Source organism: Chiloscyllium plagiosum, chromosome 33 (assembly GCF_004010195.1).
Source record: "Chiloscyllium plagiosum isolate BGI_BamShark_2017 chromosome 33, ASM401019v2, whole genome shotgun sequence".
NCBI lineage: Eukaryota > Metazoa > Chordata > Chondrichthyes > Orectolobiformes > Hemiscylliidae > Chiloscyllium > Chiloscyllium plagiosum.
In genome coordinates this window covers 14,700,845-14,721,979 of record NC_057742.1, presented here as the reverse complement: position 1 = coordinate 14,721,979, position 21,135 = coordinate 14,700,845, and the positions used below count along the sequence as shown (strand labels likewise).

The window sequence follows — 21,135 nt, the reverse complement described above, 5'->3', positions numbered from 1 at the left end:
GCCCCTTGTTCTGGACTCTGATACCAGAGTAATGTTTCTGTCACTGAGCTACTGAACGTATACATGGTGGATTAGATGTGTCTGTATTATTGCTGATATTTGGCATAGTCTCCTTTACAGGTTGTATCAGCTGGTGAAATTTTGGTCACTTGATACTTGCAGTCAGTCCCTGAAACTGAGAAGACTGAAGTAGTTAATTTGTAACTTTTTCATGGTGGGCATGAGGGGCAGATTATTCTTGAATTCAGTTTTTTTCTGTTTTAATTTTTCATATATGGCCCATGGGACACCAAGTATGCAAGCAAATATTGATGATGAAAAAGTCAGATGTCCTTTCAGTTGGAGATAATCAAGTTCTCACCCATGCTAATCTCAATCTGAATATTTGGAATTAATAAAAAGGCAATACACACTTTGAGAAAGCGTTTTCTAAAAAAAAATCCTCAGAACTGACTTTTAATAAGAAGCTTGAAGTATATCTGTTTAAAAAGATATGGAAGCCATGAAACTTCACAAATCAGCTACCATTTTATGCAATCATTTATAAATAACTGCTGAATTCAAATTGATTTCTTAACCTACTTAAAGATTTTGTTTGAACAATTATGTCATCAATCAGCAATTTGAATTGTAAAGCATCTCAACAAAAAGGAGAAACAATTACACGGACTAACTTGCACAGATATCAATAAAAGGATAATATCTGCCACTTGACAGAGGAGCAAAGCTCTGAAAGCTTGTGGTTTCAAATAAACCTGGTCTCATGTGATTTTTGACTTTGTCCACCCTAGTCCAATATTGGCACCTCCACATCATGTCTGCCAGATTAGAGTTGTTCCCTTGCATTAAGACTTATTACCATGTGTTCACCCTTTAATAGCAGAAAAAAAGACATTAATTATTTAGTACCTTACATAACTTCTGAACTTCCCAATAAAATAACTGTGACTGTAGGAATGGAGAAAAAGGGACAGACAGTTTGTGCAGAACAAGTTCCCACAGCAGTAAAAAGATAAATGATCCAGATGTTTTTTTTTAAATGACTTAAGTCTTAGCATAAACATTAGTCAGGACTAATAAGTATGAGAATGACGGTGTTCTCCTTGGCATAGGTCTGTGGAATCTGATACATTCACCTGAGATAGGAGATTGGACCTCAGTTTAATGTTGTATCCACATGGAAGCAGCCTCTATAATGCCCTACAATCTCTCTCTATACTTCAATGAAACTTCAACACAGAAGATAGGTTCAGTTTCTGGAGAGGACAGGAATTCACAGCATAAAATTCCACTACTGTAAACTTTTTTCAATACAAATAATAGAATTAATTAGGAACATAATATTATGTCACATTGACTTGAATCACAAAATATGACATTCAAATCAAATCTCAGCACTTGAAAACAGGGTTGAAATTTTTGAGAGGTGCGGTTGCAATAAAAGTTAACTCAATACACACCAATAAAGAGAAATTTTGAAAAGTTAAAAGTCAATAGTTATATATTGTTCTGTTTTCATGCTTGATGATTTTGCATCAACCGTGGAAATTTCTAGCTGTATCCTATTTCGGTAGGAATTGGATCGACTTCTTCTATTCCAGGTGTTTTCCCAGTGTGTGAAGTCCCAGCACAATCCGATTTGCAATATATAGTCATTATGAATGCTTAGCACTTTCATGAGGTTTGTGTTTCATTGGTAGCAACGTTGCAATCATTATTTTTACCTTTTATTTTGGCTAGTTACAAGTATTATATAACCAAAAAGAAGGAAACTGCAATTGTTCAAAGCTGTGTAAGCACTCATAACTCTCAGTATTGGCAGAGGATTCCCCTGCTATTAATGCTTTACAAGACACCTATAGAAAATAAACACGCAGCTTAAATAGAAAAGATATACAGATTGAAGTATAGTCATAACAAATGAGAAATGGATAAACTAATCCCTGTCACTGTCCCTGAGTAAGTTCAAGCTGACAGACTTTTTGAAGCCCAAGCAGGATGGCAGGCCCCTTTTGCAAATTATTTTGGTTAATTTACCTTTTTTTGTGACCTGGCAGAATTGCAAAATTAAAAGAGATAAATGATTACTGTTTACATTATTTTGAATTCCGTCTTTCAAATCTGTACCTGGATTGTTCACCGATATCGAAACAACTTGCTCTTGAACTTTTTTCTCTGTTGGCATACACAGGGATTTGTACAGTGCATTCAGTAACATTGCAACTTCTATTCTGTACACGGAATTGTAACTGCTTTAAGATTACAAGAATAAAAAGGACATTGTAAATGCAAGCAGCCAAGCTGTGCATTACAGTAACGTGAAATGACATGCCACCATGTGTCTGGTGTCTGGAAATCTGCAATCCAATATGTTCTTTCTCAGGTGCTAGTCTTCATTGCCACTGACTGTAATGTCTTTATTCTGTACATAATCTGTGTACGTGTCCAGCAGCTGCTCAGATCAGCATGAATACCATCAGAAGAACTTGACCCCTTTGCTGTCATTAAGAGTGATGATCTCTGCTTTTCGCTCAGCTTGCAAAGACTGCAATGCACGTAGCAGAAGCCACTCCTCCAAACCATGGAACTCTAAAAAGGACAGAATATAAAGTTGGTGATGAAAGCATGACTAGTTTCGTTCTTGACAACATAATTTTATGAAAATTTACTAGATGAATGAAGGACAAGCTAGCAAGCTCTTTATAATGACGGAAGGGTAAGGAAGACCTGTCCTTTAGAAAAAACGCAAACTATAATTTATAATCTGACCTTTCATCAGTATGATACTTTTGATAAAGGTCAAGCATTAAAAGGTATTTATCTTTTTTATTCACTAACTGCAGTGTTTGCTCATGTGAGATTCTAGCATTAGAATGTTTTCATTCTTATTGGATTACTCTACTCTCCAGACTGAAGGATGCTTTTGCTTGAATAATCATATTTTATTTTGCAATATGATGTTATTAAACATAAAGTTAATGGAATAGAAAGCACAGGATGACCACTCCTAATGTAGGATTGATGTGTTGCCACCAAAGGGATAGAAGAGAAACACAAAATTATTCCATTAGTTGATGAAATAACAAGACAGCACACAGGATGAATAATTGCTACAAGACTGTGGGAAAGGTTAGAAAATAGTACTTCACCGACAGAGTTGTTCGAATACACAATGTTTTACCACACTGAGGAAAAGATTTCAACGCCATTTAAATGGGCAGGGAAATGGGAAAATAAACAACTTCAGTTAAAGATTGCCACAGATATATCGGCCAAGTAATTTCCTCTTAGGCTGTAAACTTATTTGATTTAAATAAGGTCATAAATTGATAGAGTAATCTTTATCTATGTTTTCAAACTTTATGAAAATAGCATAACTTAAGGGACTTTGGTCTATTGCTTCTGGATTGTCCGAACAGCGTATCTGGAAAGGTTATTTTTAAACAATTGTGTGGCTACAGGCTTGTCTTCATCAGAAGTAGGCAAACCAGTTTTATGAACAATACACAGAATCATGTATCAATGAAAAGAGTTTGTAGAAAAGTGATGGCATTTAAAGTGTAGAAGGATGCTTGGTTGCATTCTAAATGCGAGATGTCAGAATATAAAAAGGGACAGAAATACAAGAACAAATAATTGGAAGGGAGGAGACTTGGTCTATTGTTCCCTGTGCTCAATTAATGATCAGCAATTATCAATGTTCCTTACCTTCGCCTTCAGTATCGTCTCCATTACAGAGTTCATAAAATGTAAATACAGAATTTGTCATGGCATTCTTTGAAACCTGCAAGATCATTAATACCAACATAAGCAACTTTAAAGAAAACAAATGGCTCTCAGTACCAAAGGAGCACAGTTATGGTCAAGGTAATTACAAGTAAATTTTAAGATAATTAAATCCTTGTCACTGTTGAGATCGGTATAAAATTGGATTGTAATGAAAAACTGGTGCCAGCTCTATTTAAAACCAATTCATATACACATGCCATTTTGGTCATCTATAACATTCTGCCCTGCTTCACTGATATTTATAGAGTCAGAGTTGTGCAGCACAGAAACAGACCTTTCAGTCCAAATTGTCCATGCCAACCCAAAATCCCAACCTAATCTAGTCCCATTTGCCAACACTTTGCCCATATCACTCTAAACCCTACTTATTCATATACCCATCCAGATGCCTTTTAAATGTTGTAATCGTACCAGCATCCACTGGCAGCCCATCCCATACACACACACCATCCGTGTGAAAAAAGTTGCCCTTTAGATCCCTTTTAAATATTCTTCCCCTCTCGTTCTGCACTCCCCCAACCCAGGGAAAAGACTTTCTCCCTCATGATTTTATAAACTTCTACAAGGTCACCTCTCAGCCTCCGACACTCCAGAGAAAACAGCCCCAGCCTGTTCAACCTCTCCCTATAGCTCAAATCCTCCAACCCTGACAACATCCTTGTAAATCTTTTCTGAGCTCTTTCAAGCTTCACAACATCCTTCCTCAAGGAGGGAGACCAAAATTGCACAGAATATTACATAAATGACCTACCAATAGTCCTGTACAGTTGTAACATTACCTCCCAACTCCTATACTCGATGCTCTGACCAATAAAGTAAAGCACACCTAACACCTGCTTCACTATCCAACTACCTGCAACTCCACTTTCAAGGAACTATAATGACTTAAGAGACAATTCTGGAGGATGTTGAACATCCTCATTCTAAAAAGCGTTGGAAGTCTGCTTTGCACAATTTGCCTAGATGAGTTCGGCTCTAACGACATTCAGAAATATCAACACCATCTAGAGGTAAGCAACTCATTTAATTTACACTTCACCCACCTTAAACATTCACTTTCTCCACCACCAAGGCATGGTGGCAACAATGTGAACCAACTACTGTCCAAGAGTCCTTTAAGAACACCGCTCAAAGCCCTGAACTCTACCACATTGAAGGTCAAAGGCAGGAGACACATGAAAATACTACCACCTGCAAATTCGACTTCAAGCCACACAGAACCTTGACTTGCAATTATTAATCTCCATTCTGGATTAGTGGTGCTGGAAGAGCACAGCAATTCAGGCAGCATCCGAGGACAGGCAAAATCGACGTTTCGGGCAAAAGCCCAGGGCTTTTGCCCGAAACATCGATTTTGCCTGTCCTCGGATGCTGCCTGAATTGCTGTGCTCTTCCAGCACCACTAATCCAGAATGGAGATTAATAATTGCAAGTCAAGGTTCTGTGTGGCTTGAAGTCGAATTTGCAGGTGGTAGTATTTTCATGTGTCTCCTGCCTTTGACCTTCAATGTGGTAGAGTTCAGGGCTTTGAGCGGTGTTCTTAAAGGACTCTTGGACAGTAGTTGGTTCACATTGTTGCCACCATGCCTTGGTGCCCGAAACGTCGATTTTGCCTGTCCTCGGATGCTGCCTGAATTGCTGTGCTCTTCCAGCACCACTAATCCAGAATCTGGTTTCCAGCATCTGCAGTCATTGTTTTTACCATTATTAATCTCCATTCTGTCACTGTTGATAACCTCTCTTCCTAACCGCAATGGGGGTGTACCTACACAAAATGGACTGCAGCTGTTCAAGAAGACAGTTCATCTCTATTCCTAATTCCCCTTGAGAAGGTAATCAACAAGTGCTAGCCTTGCCAGCAATGTGTACACTCCAGGAAAGAATAAAATATAATGATGCTACATTTGCTGAGAACAATAGCTATGCCTCAACAGAATTAATTGCATGAAAAGTGAGTTTAGGTATTGCGATATAATAAAGTGCTGCATAAATGCAAGTCTTGACTTTTCTGGGTCATTACTAAATTAGATTTCACATACTAATTTCCAGCTTTGGTTCATTGCTGTATTAACTGGATATATGTATTAGGTAAACTTTGAAACTCAATAGTTTTCAACAAGGATAAAACAACATTTGGAGCAGAATTTATTTTCTTGAAGCATTAAAATCCTAAATTACAAAAGCAAAATATTGCGTATGCTGAAAGTCTGAAATTGAACATGCAAGCAAGGAATAACAAGCCACTTGACTCCTACAAGTTGCTCCACCGTTCAATAAGATCATGGCTGCTCTGATTTTACCCTCAACTCTACATTCCTGCATACACCCCAATAATCTTTCATTCCCTTGAGAGTCAAGAATCTTTCTTAAGGTGCAGTCTGATGAAGGATTGTTGACCTGAAACGGTTACTGTTTTATTGCACAAATGCTGCTTGTCCTGCTGCATTTTCCAGCATTCATTTCCTAAATTACTTTTACCACTATATAATTTGATGCGGTCTTCTGACTTTAGAATAGGTTAGGAAAAATAATTTCTATTTTTACTCATTGAGGGTAAATAGGAGAATTTTGCATTTTTTTTTTTACAGCTTTTTTGAATACAATCAACATCAAGAATCAGACAACAAATAGAATAAATATCACCATACCCGGACCTAACTGCACCAGCATGGTATGTGCATTTCAAGTTAAATTGGGAATCAAAAGAAAACAAAAATAATTACAAAGTTGGTGAAAAAGTAATTTCATACATATCAAAAAATAAGCAGTTTGTATGTGTTCAAAAGAATTGTTAGTGGTTACCAAATGGGTCTTTCACTTTTGGGAACCATGGTTGATTGGTGTGATGAAAGGCTGCTTTAATTGTTGGATGCAACAACTGAAGTGAAATTAATTTGAATAATCTCTCAGGCCTAGTAAATCCAAGCCCATAAAGAGAACTGATTATAGCCCTTTGGACAATTTTGGATTAGATTGAGAGTATCACTGAGAGAAGCTACAAGGATGGATGTAAATTGGATACAAAATCATACTGCTGGAAAAACCCAGTAGGTCTGGCAGCATCTGTGGAGAGAAAGCAGAGTTTACATTTCGGGTCCAGTGATCCTTCTTCAGAACTGTTCGAAGGAAGGGTCATTGGACCCAAAATGTTAACTCTGCTTTCTCTCCACAGATGCTGCCAGACCTGTTGAGTTTTTCCGGCAATTTATGATTTTGTTTCTAATTTGCAGCAATTGCAGATCTTTGCTTTTTTTTGTGAAATGGAAGGCTAGTGCAGTTAATACTGAAAACTAAAGAATTTCACAATGCTATCCTGTTCAGATATATTGCTATTCATAAAGGTTTTTGTTAAGGGAAGCTCTACCTGTCATCAACTACCCTACAAGATTGACAAAATAAATGCAACAAAAAAGAAAAATTTGAGGCAAATTGGGCAAATTTAAAAACTCTCTCTTCTGTATGTATTTATCAGGGTGTTTGCTGTTTTATGTGGAATGCGTTCAGAACACAGATGAAGAAAGAATGCAGCAATACAAGTTCTTACCCACTGATACACAAGTTTCCCCCACTCTTCGGGTCTCCTCCACATTATGAGACAGCGAGTTTTATTTTTATCAATCCACTCTAAGTTTCCTAAAAGCAAAGCAAATTACAGATTAAATTCCTCAAACACAAATGTTGGGCTGCGTATCAGTGCTCTTGTCTGTTACCCCAGCAGTCATTCACCATGTGAGTTTACAAGATTAGATAGTGCTGGAAAATCACAGCAGGTCAGGCAGCATCCGAGGAGCAGGAAAATTGATGTTTTGTGCAAAAGCCCTTATCAGGAATTCCTCAAGTGTCTGATCTTGACTCTGACCTTCAGCATCTGCAGTACTCACTTTCGCCTTTACGAGTTTACAAGTCTAGTGTCATACTATTTGACACCATAATGAAAGTACATAATTTGTCAATGCTGGCCTCACTTGTTCTCACCGACTATGTTTCCTGCAAATAGGGTTAAGGAGAATCCAAAAGGGATTTTATAAATACATTAAGGACAAAAGGGTAACTACGGGCTGAATAGGACCCTTCAAAGATCAGCAAGGCAGCCTATGTGTGGAACCACAGGAGACGGGGGAGATACAAAATGAGTACTTTGCATCAGTGTTTACTGTAGAGAAGGATATGGAAGATACATAACATGGGTAAATAGATGGTGACATTTTGAAAAATGTCTACATTACAGAGGTGGTGCTGCTGGATGTCTTAAAACACAAAGGTGTATAAGTCCCCAGAATCTGATTGGATGTACCCTAGAACTCTGTGGGAAGTATGGGGAAGTGATTGCTGAACTCCTTGCTGAGATATTTGGATCATCCATAGTTACAGGTATGGTGCTAGAGGACTGGAGGTTGGCTAACATGGTGCCACTATTTATGGAAGGTGGTAAGGAAAAGCCAGGGAACTACAGATCAGTGACTCTGACATCGGTAGTGGGCAAGTAGTTGAAGGGAATCCTTAGGAACAGGATTGACATGTATTTGGATAGACAAGGACTGCTTAGGGATAGTCAACATGACATTGTGCATGGGAAATCCTGTCTCACTAACCTGATTTGAGTTTTTTGAAGAAGTAACAAAGAGTATTGATGAGTGCAGAGCGGTGGTCATGATGTATGTGGACTTCAGTAAGGCATTCGACAAGGTTCCCCATGATAGACTGGTTAGCAAGGTTAGATTGCATGAAATGCAGGGAGAACTAGCCATTTCGATACAGAACTGGCTGGAAGGTTGAAGACAGAGGGTGGTAGTGGAGGGATGCTTTTCAGACTGGAGGCCTGTGACCAATGGTGTGCCACAAGGATCAGTGCTGGTTCCACTGCTTTTCATCATTTATATAAACAATTTGGATGCAAACATAGGAAGTCTGCAGATTACACCAAAATTGGAAGTGTAGTGAACAGCAAAGGTCACTTCAGAGAACAACAGGATCTTGATCAGATAGGCCAATGGGCTGAGGAGTGGCAGATGGAGTTTAATTTAGATAAATGTGAGGTATTGCATTTGGGAAAGGCAAATCAGGGCAGAACTTATACACAATGTGGAGTGTTGCTGAACAAAGAGATCTTGGAATGCAGGTTCATAGTTCCTTGAAAGTGGAGTCTCAGGTAGAAAGGATAGGGAAGATGGCGTTTACTGGCCAGAGCATTGAATATAGGAGTTGGGAGGTAATGTTGTGACTATATAGGACATTGGTTAAGCTATGTTTAGAATACATTATGCAATTCTGGTCTCCCTCCTATCAGAAGGATGTTGTGAAACTTGAAAGGGTTCAGAAAAGATTTACAAGGATATTGCCAAGATTTGAAAGTTTGAACTATCGGGAAAGGCTGAACAGGCTGGGACTGTTTTTCCTGAAGAATTAGATACTGAGGGGTGACCTTGGAGGGATTTATAAAATCATGAGGGGCATGGACAGGATAAATAGACAAGATATTTTCCCTGGGTTGGGGGAGTCAAGAACTAGAGGGCATACATTTAGGGCGAGAAGGGAAAGATTTAAAAGGGACCTAAGGGGCAACGTTTTCACGTAAAGGGTGGTGCATGTATGTAATGAACTGCCAGAGGAACTGGTGGAGGCTGGTACAATTCTAAGGTTTAAATGGCATCTGGATGGGTATATGAATAGGAAGCGTTTAGAGGAATATGCGTCAAATACTGGCAAATGAAACTAGATTAATTTAGGATATCTGGTCGGCATGGACAAGTTGGACCAAAGGGTCTGTTTCTGTGCTGTACATCTCTATGACTCTATGATCCCACACAAGAAGTGACTTTAAGAATCCACACCTTGGATGATTTTGCCTTCCTGCCCAAATGTTTCTGAAATTAGTTAATTCAATTAAGAAGTACCTCAGTAAGCATGATCCCATACTGCTGTATATGTTGTGTGCATGTGAGCCACCTGACAGCCCATTGAGTAGTTTAGATAGTAATAAGAAAATGTACCTGTATAGAAACAATATGTATGAAGTGATGAAGCAATTTTTATTTAGAGCTCTTTACAAGGAAAAATCTAGCATGAGCTTAGAAGAAATTTTACAAGTAAATGCTTGTAAACTCAGTTTATCCTGTGCACCTACCTTTTTTCCGGAGTTCTTCGAATACAACTTGGATAGCTTCTATGGGAAGCTTTCCTTTAACAACAAAGTTAAGGGAAATATCTTGCTTCTTTGATAATACTGACTAGCACTGACCTGCCTTTTAGAGGCAAAACAATATTCCTCCACCAAGTGACTCTGTTTCCTAACACACAATATAGATGTAAAAATTGTCCACTACATTGCATTTAACTTGTGTTTTGAAGGGATGGTGTTGCTGAATTGGAGTGCTGAGAGATCCAGTCAGTACCTGCTTTGGAAAGTCCATTCACCAGGGTCAGTGTGTGCAGCACAGATAGGATATCTACGATAGCACAAACCACTGATTTGTGTCATACCAAAGCAGATATTATCAATAATTAGATACTGTCACTGTAAGTCTTACTGAGGTTAATAGTCCAATTTTCAGTATTGCTCATAACTCAGGACACATTTAACTGAGGGAACATTTGAGCCTTGGAGAGTGTATGAACTTAAGCAATTATATTGGCAAATGACATGTGAGTGACTGTGCACAAGAAGTGTACAAAGGAAGGTTGGAAAAATGGTCAGAATGGATTAATGAACAAGCTGTAGGATGAGGACTTAAGCATTTAAGCTTGGGTGCATAACTGTGAAACAACAAAAAAAATCTAGGCCTAACATTTAACAAAGTTCAATCTTTCTCCATCACAGAGGCTGATGCAGTAAAGGATACGTTGGATCTTCTTATTGTGGAACAGTGGGCTTTCTTGGACTTCCAAAACATCGACAGTATAAAGCTTGTGATAACGTAAGTAGGAGAGCACCAATGAACACCATGCTGCCAGCTGCTTACGCTGGGTATTAACATTTGGCTGTAGCCTAAAGTTGGACAAGGAAAAAAACTGTAGAGGTAACAATATTTCCTGCTCTAAATAATTTAACATGATTCACTTTAAAAATAAGAATATAGTTTGTTCTGATAAAAAGTAACACACCTAAAAGTAATTTACTATATGAGATATTTCAATACAATGAAACACATTTTTTAAAAGATTTCAGACATTTCTTTATTTCAGTGGATTAGTTGATCAACATTACTATGAATATCATATTAGAATTTGTGCATAGGACTCAGGATAATCCTTATCTATAACTATAAAATAAAGGTTCATAGAAACAATAGATAGAAATAATCACTCGATTAATAACTTAATGAACTTATGCAAAACCGATTATACTCTCAAACCAATAGCTCATTGGATTTTGTGAATGCATCCTCTGACCACTGTCACCTAAAAGTTCTTAAAGTATGCTATTTAAGACCAATTATGAAAGGTAAGCATGCATGTTCTGAGTAAAGTGCCAGGTTAATATGCAATATTAATATGCAATATCATTGTGAAACTACTTCCCTCATTCTGCGCATGTGAAATATGTATTCATTGACCTCCAGTCATTTTAACACATGACCAACATGCCCTTCAGCAACTTTGCTTCTTTATCTTATGAGATATTGATTACATCGAGACCTATTGTTCATTCACACTTCCTGCACACCTTTCCAACTGATTTCTTAATCAACACTTAATATTCTATTCCCAACTCATCCTACATTTAGTTTCTTAATCTGCTGTCCTTGTTTGACCAATGTGTGCTTTAATCCCACATGAAATGTATCACTACTCCACCTTAGATGAAACGTTTGTAATTACAATCTAGTATACTGACCCTTATCAAATCAGGTGGAAATGACTGACATTTGCTCACAGCATTAACATTTGGAAAGACTGACCGCTATACGTGATGACAACATTCTGGAACTAATGCAACTCCTACTGAAGGTGGCTGTTTTTGACTGTAGTTTGGATACAGGAATCTGAAGTGGGAGTGGAAAAAAACCCTTTACAATTGTCTTTTTGTTGCCTGGAAGTAAGTATTTTCATCAATCAGCAAACCACAATATATATTAATTTCATCACTCCAACCTGCCAGTGACAGGTTGTGTACGCAAAATTCACAGAAGGCAAGATCAAACTGGAGATTAAAATAAAATATTTGGTGTTTAATAGCTTCTTGGTCGTACACACACACCAGAATTCAGTCAGGCTTTTATATTTCTGTTTACAGAGAGGTTGCACTTGTTTTAATACATCCATGGAAGATTCTCTTTCCTTGCCAGCGCTGGGGTAAAACATTGAATACTGGACCTTTCTTAAAATAAAACTTGCCTTTTGCAATTGAGCTATATTTAGCAGTCCAGCCTAACCAACAATCACTATTAGTGACTTAATGATGGGTAAAGTGAACATCCATTGACGTATGTGGTTAACTTTTGGACTTCTGTTTTTATTTAGCAATTTTTTTGTTTAAACTTTAAAATTACATTTCCCAATAAAGCAAGACAAGCAGTAAGAGATTTAATTATTTACATTCCCTCCCCCCTTTCAGCATTTGACTGGTCCAGGGAACTGCGCAATCCCCGTAAAGATCCTTCCAGAGGCTCCAAAGGTAGAACCCAATTTCAAAATCACAAATTGCAAAGCATGATTCACAATGCGTGTGGACTTTTCTGTTAAGTCTACAGCTAAACGTGTTTCATTGAGAAGATAAAAAAAACATAAATACAGGTAACAGAACACAGACTTCTACTTTGATAAAAATATTAAATTTTCTCCCTTTCACTCCAAAAGGGGTTGGCTCATTGCTGGAGTACAGTTTCATGAACATTAGCCACTCTCCAGTTTCTTGGTCATTTGATATGTGAAACCTGATAACTGCAGTTTATTCACCTGAAGGTTTACCTAATTTGGTGTTCATTGGACCTTCACATGCAAGAGTTGCTATGTGGCAATCAGGAATGGGAACTCTAGTGGATCTCCACCTGCTTTAACATCACAGTTAAGGCCAACTGTAGCATCCAGAATGCTGCCTGGACATCCTTCTGGTCTATGGGACTCAATTGTTCATTATCTTAATTAAGCTATTAGAAAAACTAGCCAATAAGTATCCAATTGGAGAAAGTGAGGACTGCAGATGCTGGAGATCAGAGCTGAAACATGTGTTGCTGGAAAAGCGCAGCAGGTCAGGCAGCATCCAAGGAGCAGGAGAATCGATGTTTCGGGCATAAGCCCTTCTTCAGGAATGAGGAGGGTGTGCCAAGCAGGCTAAGATAAAAGGTAGGGAGGAGGAACTTGGGGGAGGGGCGTTGGGAATGCGATAGGTGGAAGGAGGTTAAGGTGAGGGTGATAGGCCGGAGTGTCCTTGGCGGAGTGGGAGGGGGAGTTAAAGTGTTCAGCCACAGGGCGGTTGGGTTGGTTGGTGTGGGTGTCCCAGAGGTGTTCTCTGAAATGTTCCGCAAGTAGGCGGCCTGTCTCCCAAATGTAGAGGAGGCCACATCGGGTGCAGCGGATGCAGTAAATGATGTGTGTGGAGGTGCAGATGAATTTGTAAGTATCCAATGCCAGGAAACAGACAACTGCCCCATCTAGTCTATTAGAAATTTCATAGGATAGATATCGTTATATAGATATCATCCAGCCCACTACTTTAACTGGAGAGAAGTGCAGTATATCAGGGTAATATCACATCCTTACGTTCAACCTCTCCATGTCACTCCCTGAAAGATCTATGACCTTTCAAGAACTGTGTATTCTTCCAAATGTGGATTCCCTATGCCACTAGCTCTATTTCACCATTTCTTTCTCTTATTGAATACTTACTTCATCATGTTAGAATCAGTATTTCCCTTTTTGACTTGGTCTCAAATTTTGTCTGATTATTTCTTTGCAAATTTTCTTGGAATGTCTTTGAATGCTGAAGTCTCTAATCATTGATAAGTTTTCCTGTTTATTAGTTCTCTGTTTTTTCTGAAGAGGTCACCAATGTCAGTCGTTGCCTATAATCTAACCCCATCAAAAACGAAGCCTGTCAGGCAACTACAGGCAGAGGCCAAACACCAGCATTAACAGCATGTGCAATGAATTATTTGCTAAATGTAGCCTCAAAAGAAGTATATCAGAGGGCCCTTATTGAGGTGTCTAATACTTAGGGGTAGATATATAAGCTCAAAACTGTACTATCAGAAAGGAAAGGCAGTGGAACGTCACTGAACTAGTATCCAGTGGATAAAGCTAGTACTCTACGAACATGAATTTGAATCCCACCAAAGCGGGTAGTGAAATTTGAATGTAATTAATATATTGAAATTAAAAACTAATTTTAATGGTGACCATGTCCTTTACCTTTCTCCAGACCTCTGAACCTTTCATGACACGGGCTGCTTTCAGTAAAGCTAACCCATTTTCAACTAATTATGGTCCCCGTTAATAGCTTCTGTTTTCGTTGTTGACCATTATCCACCTCTTTGTCTGCTTAACTGTCTTTCTCTCCCTCTAGACTCCATATCCATCTGTCATTTCCTTCTTTACATACACATTCATATATAAACACACACACATCCTCCCTGTGTCCCTGCCAACAGAATGTATATCACCTTTTCTGAACTATTATCTATTTCTGAAGAAAGATCATTGGACCTGAAATGCTAGCTCTGCTTTCTCTCCACGGATGCTGCCAGACCTACTGAGTTTCTCCAAGAAGTTCTCTTTTTATTCTCATGGCAATGTAGTTGACTCTGAAATAGAAGAAAGTGAGGACTGCAGATGCTGGAGATCAGAGTCGAGAGTGCGGTGCTGGAAAAGCACTGCAGGTCAGGCAGCATTCGAGGAGCAGGAGAATCAACGTTTCAGGCATGAGCCCTTCATCAGGAATCACTCACTCTGAAATAGCCTAGCAAACAAATCACTTGGGTGATATCAATGGAAAAAAAAGACATCAACCTGGGTACCAGAAACAGCAGCAGCACATCCAGCCTGTTGTTCCTGCAAAGCCCTCCTTAACAAAATCTGGGACTTATACCAAAATTAGAAAAGCTGTCCCACAGACTAGTTAAGTAATAGACAGACACTGTGATAGTCACTGAATTATACATGGCAGATAATATCCAAGACACCTGACCTGTCCCACTAGCCAGCCAAACTGCTCAGAAGTAGAAACTGAGTTGCATCCAGTTGAGAGAGAGTTGTCAACATTAACTTGACCTTTTAAAGTCACACGACATCATGGAAACCTTATGCTGATTACCACTGACTACAATCCCCTCTTTGGCTAATCAATCAGCACTTCTCCATGCTGAACATCCATTGGATGGCAAAGGTAGCAAGGGCACAGAATGTACTCTAGCTGGGGCCAAGTGTAACACCACTACTAACCGAGATGGTCCAGTCTGAAAAGACAGAGTTGTGAGATTGGGTTTAGAAGAATGAGTGAATACCTACTGGAGCTTGTCTTCACCGGTCTTCCTTTTGCAGCTACATCTGTCAATGACCACTGCACAGTCCTTGTGGAGACTCAGGGCTGTCTTTGCATTGAAGTCACCCTCTACCTGTTGTGTGGCAGAGCTAACATACTAAATGAGCTGGGTGTCAAACAGACCTAGCAACTCAAGATTGCAGATGTTCTGCAGAGTAGTATCCCAACCATCTTCAGCTGCTACATCAATGACACTTCCTCCATCATAAAGTCAGGACTCTCAATGTTTGCTGATGGCTGCATAATATTCAACACCATTTGTTATTCCTCAGATATGGAAGCAACTCTTTTCCATATGCAGCAAGACCCGGACAATAAGCAGCTCAGGCTGATAAGTGCCAAGTACCGTTCACTCCATACAAATACCAGGCAATGAGCATTTCATACAAGACAGAATCTAACTATCTCCCCCGACATTCAACGACACAAGGGTCGAGAGTGTGATGCTAGAAAAGCACAGCAGGTCAGGCAGCATCCGAAGAGCAGGAGAATTTACGTTTCGGGCATAAACCTTTCATCAGGAACACTCTCGACTTTGACCTCCAGCACCTGCAGTCCTCACTTCTCTATTCAATGATATATCCATCATTATTTACAACTTGGGGTTATGAGAATGTCAGAGACAAGGAGTTCTGTGGCAAATAAGTTGCCTTTGTACCCCCAGTGACTACCCTCCTTCTATAATCATGAAGGGGGAAGGACACTCTGCATTTGCCTGGGTAACTACAGCTCCAACAGCATTCAAACAGGTCAACATCACAAGGACAAGAGAGTCTGATTAATTGACAACTCATCTATCACCTTCAACATGCATCCCCACACTACATCAGGTGCACAACAGCGGCAGTGTGCATCATCTATGGATGCACTGCACCAACTCACCAAAGTTCCTTTGGCAGCACCTTCCAAACCAACGACTTCTGCCACCAGGTAGGTAAGGATACTTGATACACCACTTGCAAGCTTTCCTCCAAGCCACCCATGTTCCTGACTTAGAACTATACTGTTGTACCTTCACTGTTGCTGCAACAAAATGCTGGAACCCATGTAATATGGGTGTATCTATATCTCAAGAATTACTGCAGTTCAAGAAGGCAGCTCATAATTATACTATCCTGTACAATTAGGAATTGGCAATAAATGGCCTAGTCAGTGGTGATCACATTTCATGAATGAAGTAAGAATCAGATATGCTGGGGAGGGCAAGAAGGATCATACATTTCAGGACTGTGAAAGATAAGTTTAGGATAGGAATACTGCTTTATACCCAGAGTGATCAAAAGCTGCAATGATTGGCCAAGAAGTGTGGTGAACAAAAATAGACTATGACTATTCTGTTAAAGCGTTTTGCATTACTGTTATATTAAAGGTATGACAGACTTTCAAGCTTGTGAAACTCTGAAAAATATGAGTTGATTAATGAGCCTCTCCAACCTCCTGTTAAATCAGCTGGAATGAGTAAAGCAATACTGAGTGACTGGTAGAATTTGGATGGGTATATGAATAGGAAGGGTTTGAAGGGATATGGGCCAGGTGCTGGCAGGTGGGACTAGATTGGGTTGGGATATCCAATCGACGGGTTGGACTGAAGGGCCTGTTTCCATGCTGTACATCTCTATGAACAAAATCCTGTGACAAATCTGATGTGTTTTGCAACCTACAACACAAGTCACATTCTACTTCAGGTTTTTACACTTAAACCACTCCCTTAAATCTTTTATTGCTGATACCGTATACAAATACATCAAGCCTGCTCAACCGACCCATGTTGAAAACTGTGCAATGGTTGGTGATTCTCCTGACTGTACTGTAATTAAAAATAAAGTGCAAACAATGGAACTAGAAAATGGAGTGCAAAACATTCTTTTTGTAATTTGTAGGTTTGAACTTCAGGGACCTTAGAAAGCAAGGAGCATACAGGAAGCAGTCCCAGAGTTGAAACCAAAGTCCACACAGCACAAACAGAGAAAATTGATTCTAAGAAGAAAATTCAAGATGAAGTCACAGTACAAGTACAGTTGATAGGGACTATTTTACAGAACATGCCAGTTAACCTACTTCTAACTTAAGCTAGATTAAATCAATATTTTAGGAACTAACAAATAACTAAAACTTATTAAATGCATAAATTTTAATCATTGTAAATAAATAAAACAAAGTTGTACATGTTGGTGGTGCAGGTGGTGTACTCCAATGCAGCAGGTATGTTTGCGGACAGCATCATAATCCTGAACAACTGTATTTGCAATAACTGATTTCAGCTTGAAAAATGTCAGCAAGGGATGTTTACCTGGAGTCTGAGGTATAGACATTACATGACATCAACTGAGGAACATAGGAACAGGTGATGGCCATTAGTCCTTAGAACAATATTTCACCATTCAGTGAGACTATGCCTGATCTATGGCATAACTCCATACAGACGTTTTGTCCCCTGTCTAGGTGACATCCTCAGTGCTCGGGAGCCTCCTGTGAAGCACTTCTGTGATGTTTCCTCCGGCATTTATAGTGGTTTGTTATGTAGTGTTTTGTGCAGTCCTTGCATGAGATTTTGTACACTACGTTGGTTTTGCTCATGCTGGTTATCGGGTCCTTTGTCCTGGTGAGTTGTTGTCTGCGAGTGGCTGTTGGTTTGTGTGCTGTTATGAGTCCTAGTGGTCGTAGTAGTCTGGCTGTCTGGACCCAATATACCAGCCACTGCAGTGGACAGCTGGAACTGACAACCGGAAGCGGCAGAGACAAACCACTATAAATGCCGGAGGAAACATCACAGAAGTGCTTCACGGGAGGCTCCCGAGCACTGAGAATGTCACCGAGACAGGGGATGAAACATCTGCAACACAAATTCCCAGCTCGGCGAACAGAACCACAACGACGAGCACCCGAGCTACAAATCTTCTCACAAATTTTGAATAACTCCATACACTTGCATTTGGACTATACCTGCTTAACACTTTTGCTTAACAAAAATTTATCTATCACAGATTTAAAATTAACACTACCAATTGAGAAAGAGAGTTCCAACTAAACTTTGTGTGTAGAAATGTTTCCTAACATCTCTCCTGAACAGCCAGGCCCTAATTCTCAGACTATGTCCCAAGTTCTAGAATTTCCAACCAATGGAAATAGTTCATCTTTATCTATCCTGTCTTTTCCTGTTAATATTTGGAAGATCACCTCTTAGTGTTCTAAATTCTAGAGAAAATTGCTGGAAGCATTAACCAGACATTTAGGAAGCAGCCACAGTCCTTAGATTAAGAAATGGTACAGGTATGGTTGGTGGTCAGGTACAGGAGGATTTCACTTCCAATTAGACATAAATGGAGGCTAGCAGCTGTATTGAAGGAGCCTTGAATTTTGCCCTGATTCAAAAGATTAAGAATCTTATTGTATGGTTGATAAGCAAATTGCAGAAGGCTGTTCAAGAAAAGTAAAAATGTCATAATACAAAAATATGGTTCAAGGAATTGGGGAAATACAGTACAGCAGGGCAAGAACTCATTTGACGGATACAAAATACAGGCTAGAAATAAATGGCTCATTTTCAGGCTGGCTTTCTGTAACATGAATAAGTGCTTCAGCCTCAACTATTTATGATCTACATCAAAGAATTAGAGGAGGGAACTGAGTGCATCAAGTTTATGATACAAAATTAGGCAGCATAAAGGTACAAAGAGCAAGTAAAGAGGGTGCAAAGATTTTTGCCAGGATAACTGAGCAAACAAGAGTCTGGCAGATGGAATTGTAATGTAGAAAAATGTGAAATCACCCTCCTTGAACGGAAAACAGAATAGCAGATTTTGTTTTAAATGATAAGAGTTGAAAACAGTAATTTTCAAAACGTACCTGGGTATCAATGTACACGAATGTCAGAGAATTAACATGGAAATAGTTAGGAAAGCATATATTAGTCCAGACTTTATTACAAAGGGTCTACTCTTCAAGTGTGAAAAGGTCTTGATAAAACTGTGTAGTATTTGTTTGGGGGATGGAGGTGGAACCATTTCTTTCTCCCTATTTCCTCATTTGGGATTCTCCGGGCCGCGCGGGGAAGTGATTTTTCTCTCGGCCTCAAACTGCAGGAGCTTCTCCACATGAATCGGTTAATGTTTAACTCCGCGTCTCCTCGAAGATTAAACAATTAAAGTGCGACTTACGTGTAGAAAGGAGGAAAGTTATACTGCCAGGGCCACTCAAAGCTCATGGCGGAGGCCGGGACAGGAAGGTCCTGCTTCTTTACACCTTCCCTCCTACATCACGCACCAGCACAAAGAGTCCCACTTCAAACAATCCCCCCTCCCCCTCAGTCCTTTCAATTCCAACTTCTATCTCTTGCTTTCATCATAATATTTCCTTTTCTTTTTTTGAAGAAACATTAATCGATAGGAGGGAGATTTGTGACCAAAGAAAGTTTCAAACTTTAAAGACGTACATTGTCCTGTTATGCATTTGCAGTAATTTTTAAAAAAACTTTCCCAAGATCTGTTTTCTTATTATTTAAGAAAAAAATACTGGATATTTTCTTTAGGTGTGAACAACCATATGGATAACTTGGTCTGGGAGCAGTATGCAAAAGCAAGAAGCATGTGTGAACTAGGAACCAATTAGTCTATCAGGAAGTAGAGGAGAAATTTGTTCACCCAGAGAATGGTTAAAATGAGTGTTGTCGTGTGTTTTGACAGTCAATATACATGTAGGAGAAAAGACCATTATCACTATTTCTACATCTGAGAGTATAAAATTGTCATACTCAATTTCAGCTGTGGCTTTATAGGAATTTCCTACTAATCAGTGTGTGATTACTTGTGCTGAGGCTACTAGAAGCATGCTTCTCAATTGTAATCTAATAGTTTAATATTTACATCCATATTAATATGTTCTTGAATGTAATGTTTGTATGAATACCTAGTTATAAAGAATATCCATTGGATTCTTCGATCCACCATAACCACATCATTATATTAGTTATGTCACAAGGACAATATATCACACACACAATACTCTGTACCTGGAGCATTGTGCACAATTTTGGTCTGCTTATTTGAGGGAAGATGTAGTAGCATTGTATGCAGTTCAGAGGAGGTTCATTAGATTGATGCCAGAGATGAGGGGTTTGTTGTATGGAGAGAGATTGAACAGTTTAGGCCTGTACTCTCTGGAATTTAGAAGAATGAGGGGAGATCAAACTGAGGTATTAAAGGTGATAACAGATCTGGATAAAATAGACTTAGAGTGGATGGTTCCTCTTGTGGGGTGTTCTTGGTCGAGAGATTATAGTCTGAGGATAAGGTGTAGCAAATTTAAAACAGAGTTGAAGAAAAACTACTTCTCTCAAAGGGTTGCAAATCTGTGGAATTTGCTCCCCCAAAGTGCAGTGGATGCTGGGACAGTGAGTAAATTTAAGGAGGAGTTTGACAGATTTTTAATTGGTAATGGGTTGAAAGGTTATGGGGAGAAGGCAGGAAAATGGGGGTGAGGAGCATATCAGCCATGATCGAAAGGCAGAGCAGAGTTGATGGGCCAAATGGCCTAACTATGCTCCTATATCTTATGAATTTATATTGTTCAATCAGGTAAATTACCCTGCTAGAGCCAAAATCATATCAGTATGTAATTTTATAATGCAAGAAATAAATAGATGTGTAACATGGAGGGTTAGATAATGAGATATATGAATAGAATAATATGTTGATTGGGATTAGCTATATAGGGAGTAATAAGTCCAGATCTATATGTAGGTGAGTAAACAACAATTGTAACTGAACAAATTGAAGACAGATGATTCCCCAGTGGAGGGCTCTCTACGCGGGAGTCCTCCCCCTTTCTCTCGGGGATCTGGGGTGGAGGATGCTGCACGCAGCAGTCCCCTG

General features: G+C 39.2%; 1 protein-coding gene across 1 annotated transcript; it reads right to left on the bottom strand.

The window, feature by feature from the left end:
• Positions 1–1,714: 1,714 nt before the first annotated feature.
• On the bottom strand, positions 1,715–19,545 carry vps25 (vacuolar protein sorting 25 homolog). The gene is made up of 6 exons (XM_043674987.1): positions 19,423–19,545; positions 10,629–10,774; positions 9,914–9,967; positions 7,334–7,422; positions 3,709–3,784; positions 1,715–2,589 (listed from the first exon to the last, which is right to left on the bottom strand). The coding sequence occupies exons 1-6, from the start codon at positions 19,467–19,469 to the stop codon at positions 2,477–2,479; spliced, it is 525 nt and encodes a 174-aa protein (XP_043530922.1). The 5' UTR covers positions 19,470–19,545; the 3' UTR covers positions 1,715–2,476.
• Positions 19,546–21,135: the final 1,590 nt, after the last annotated feature.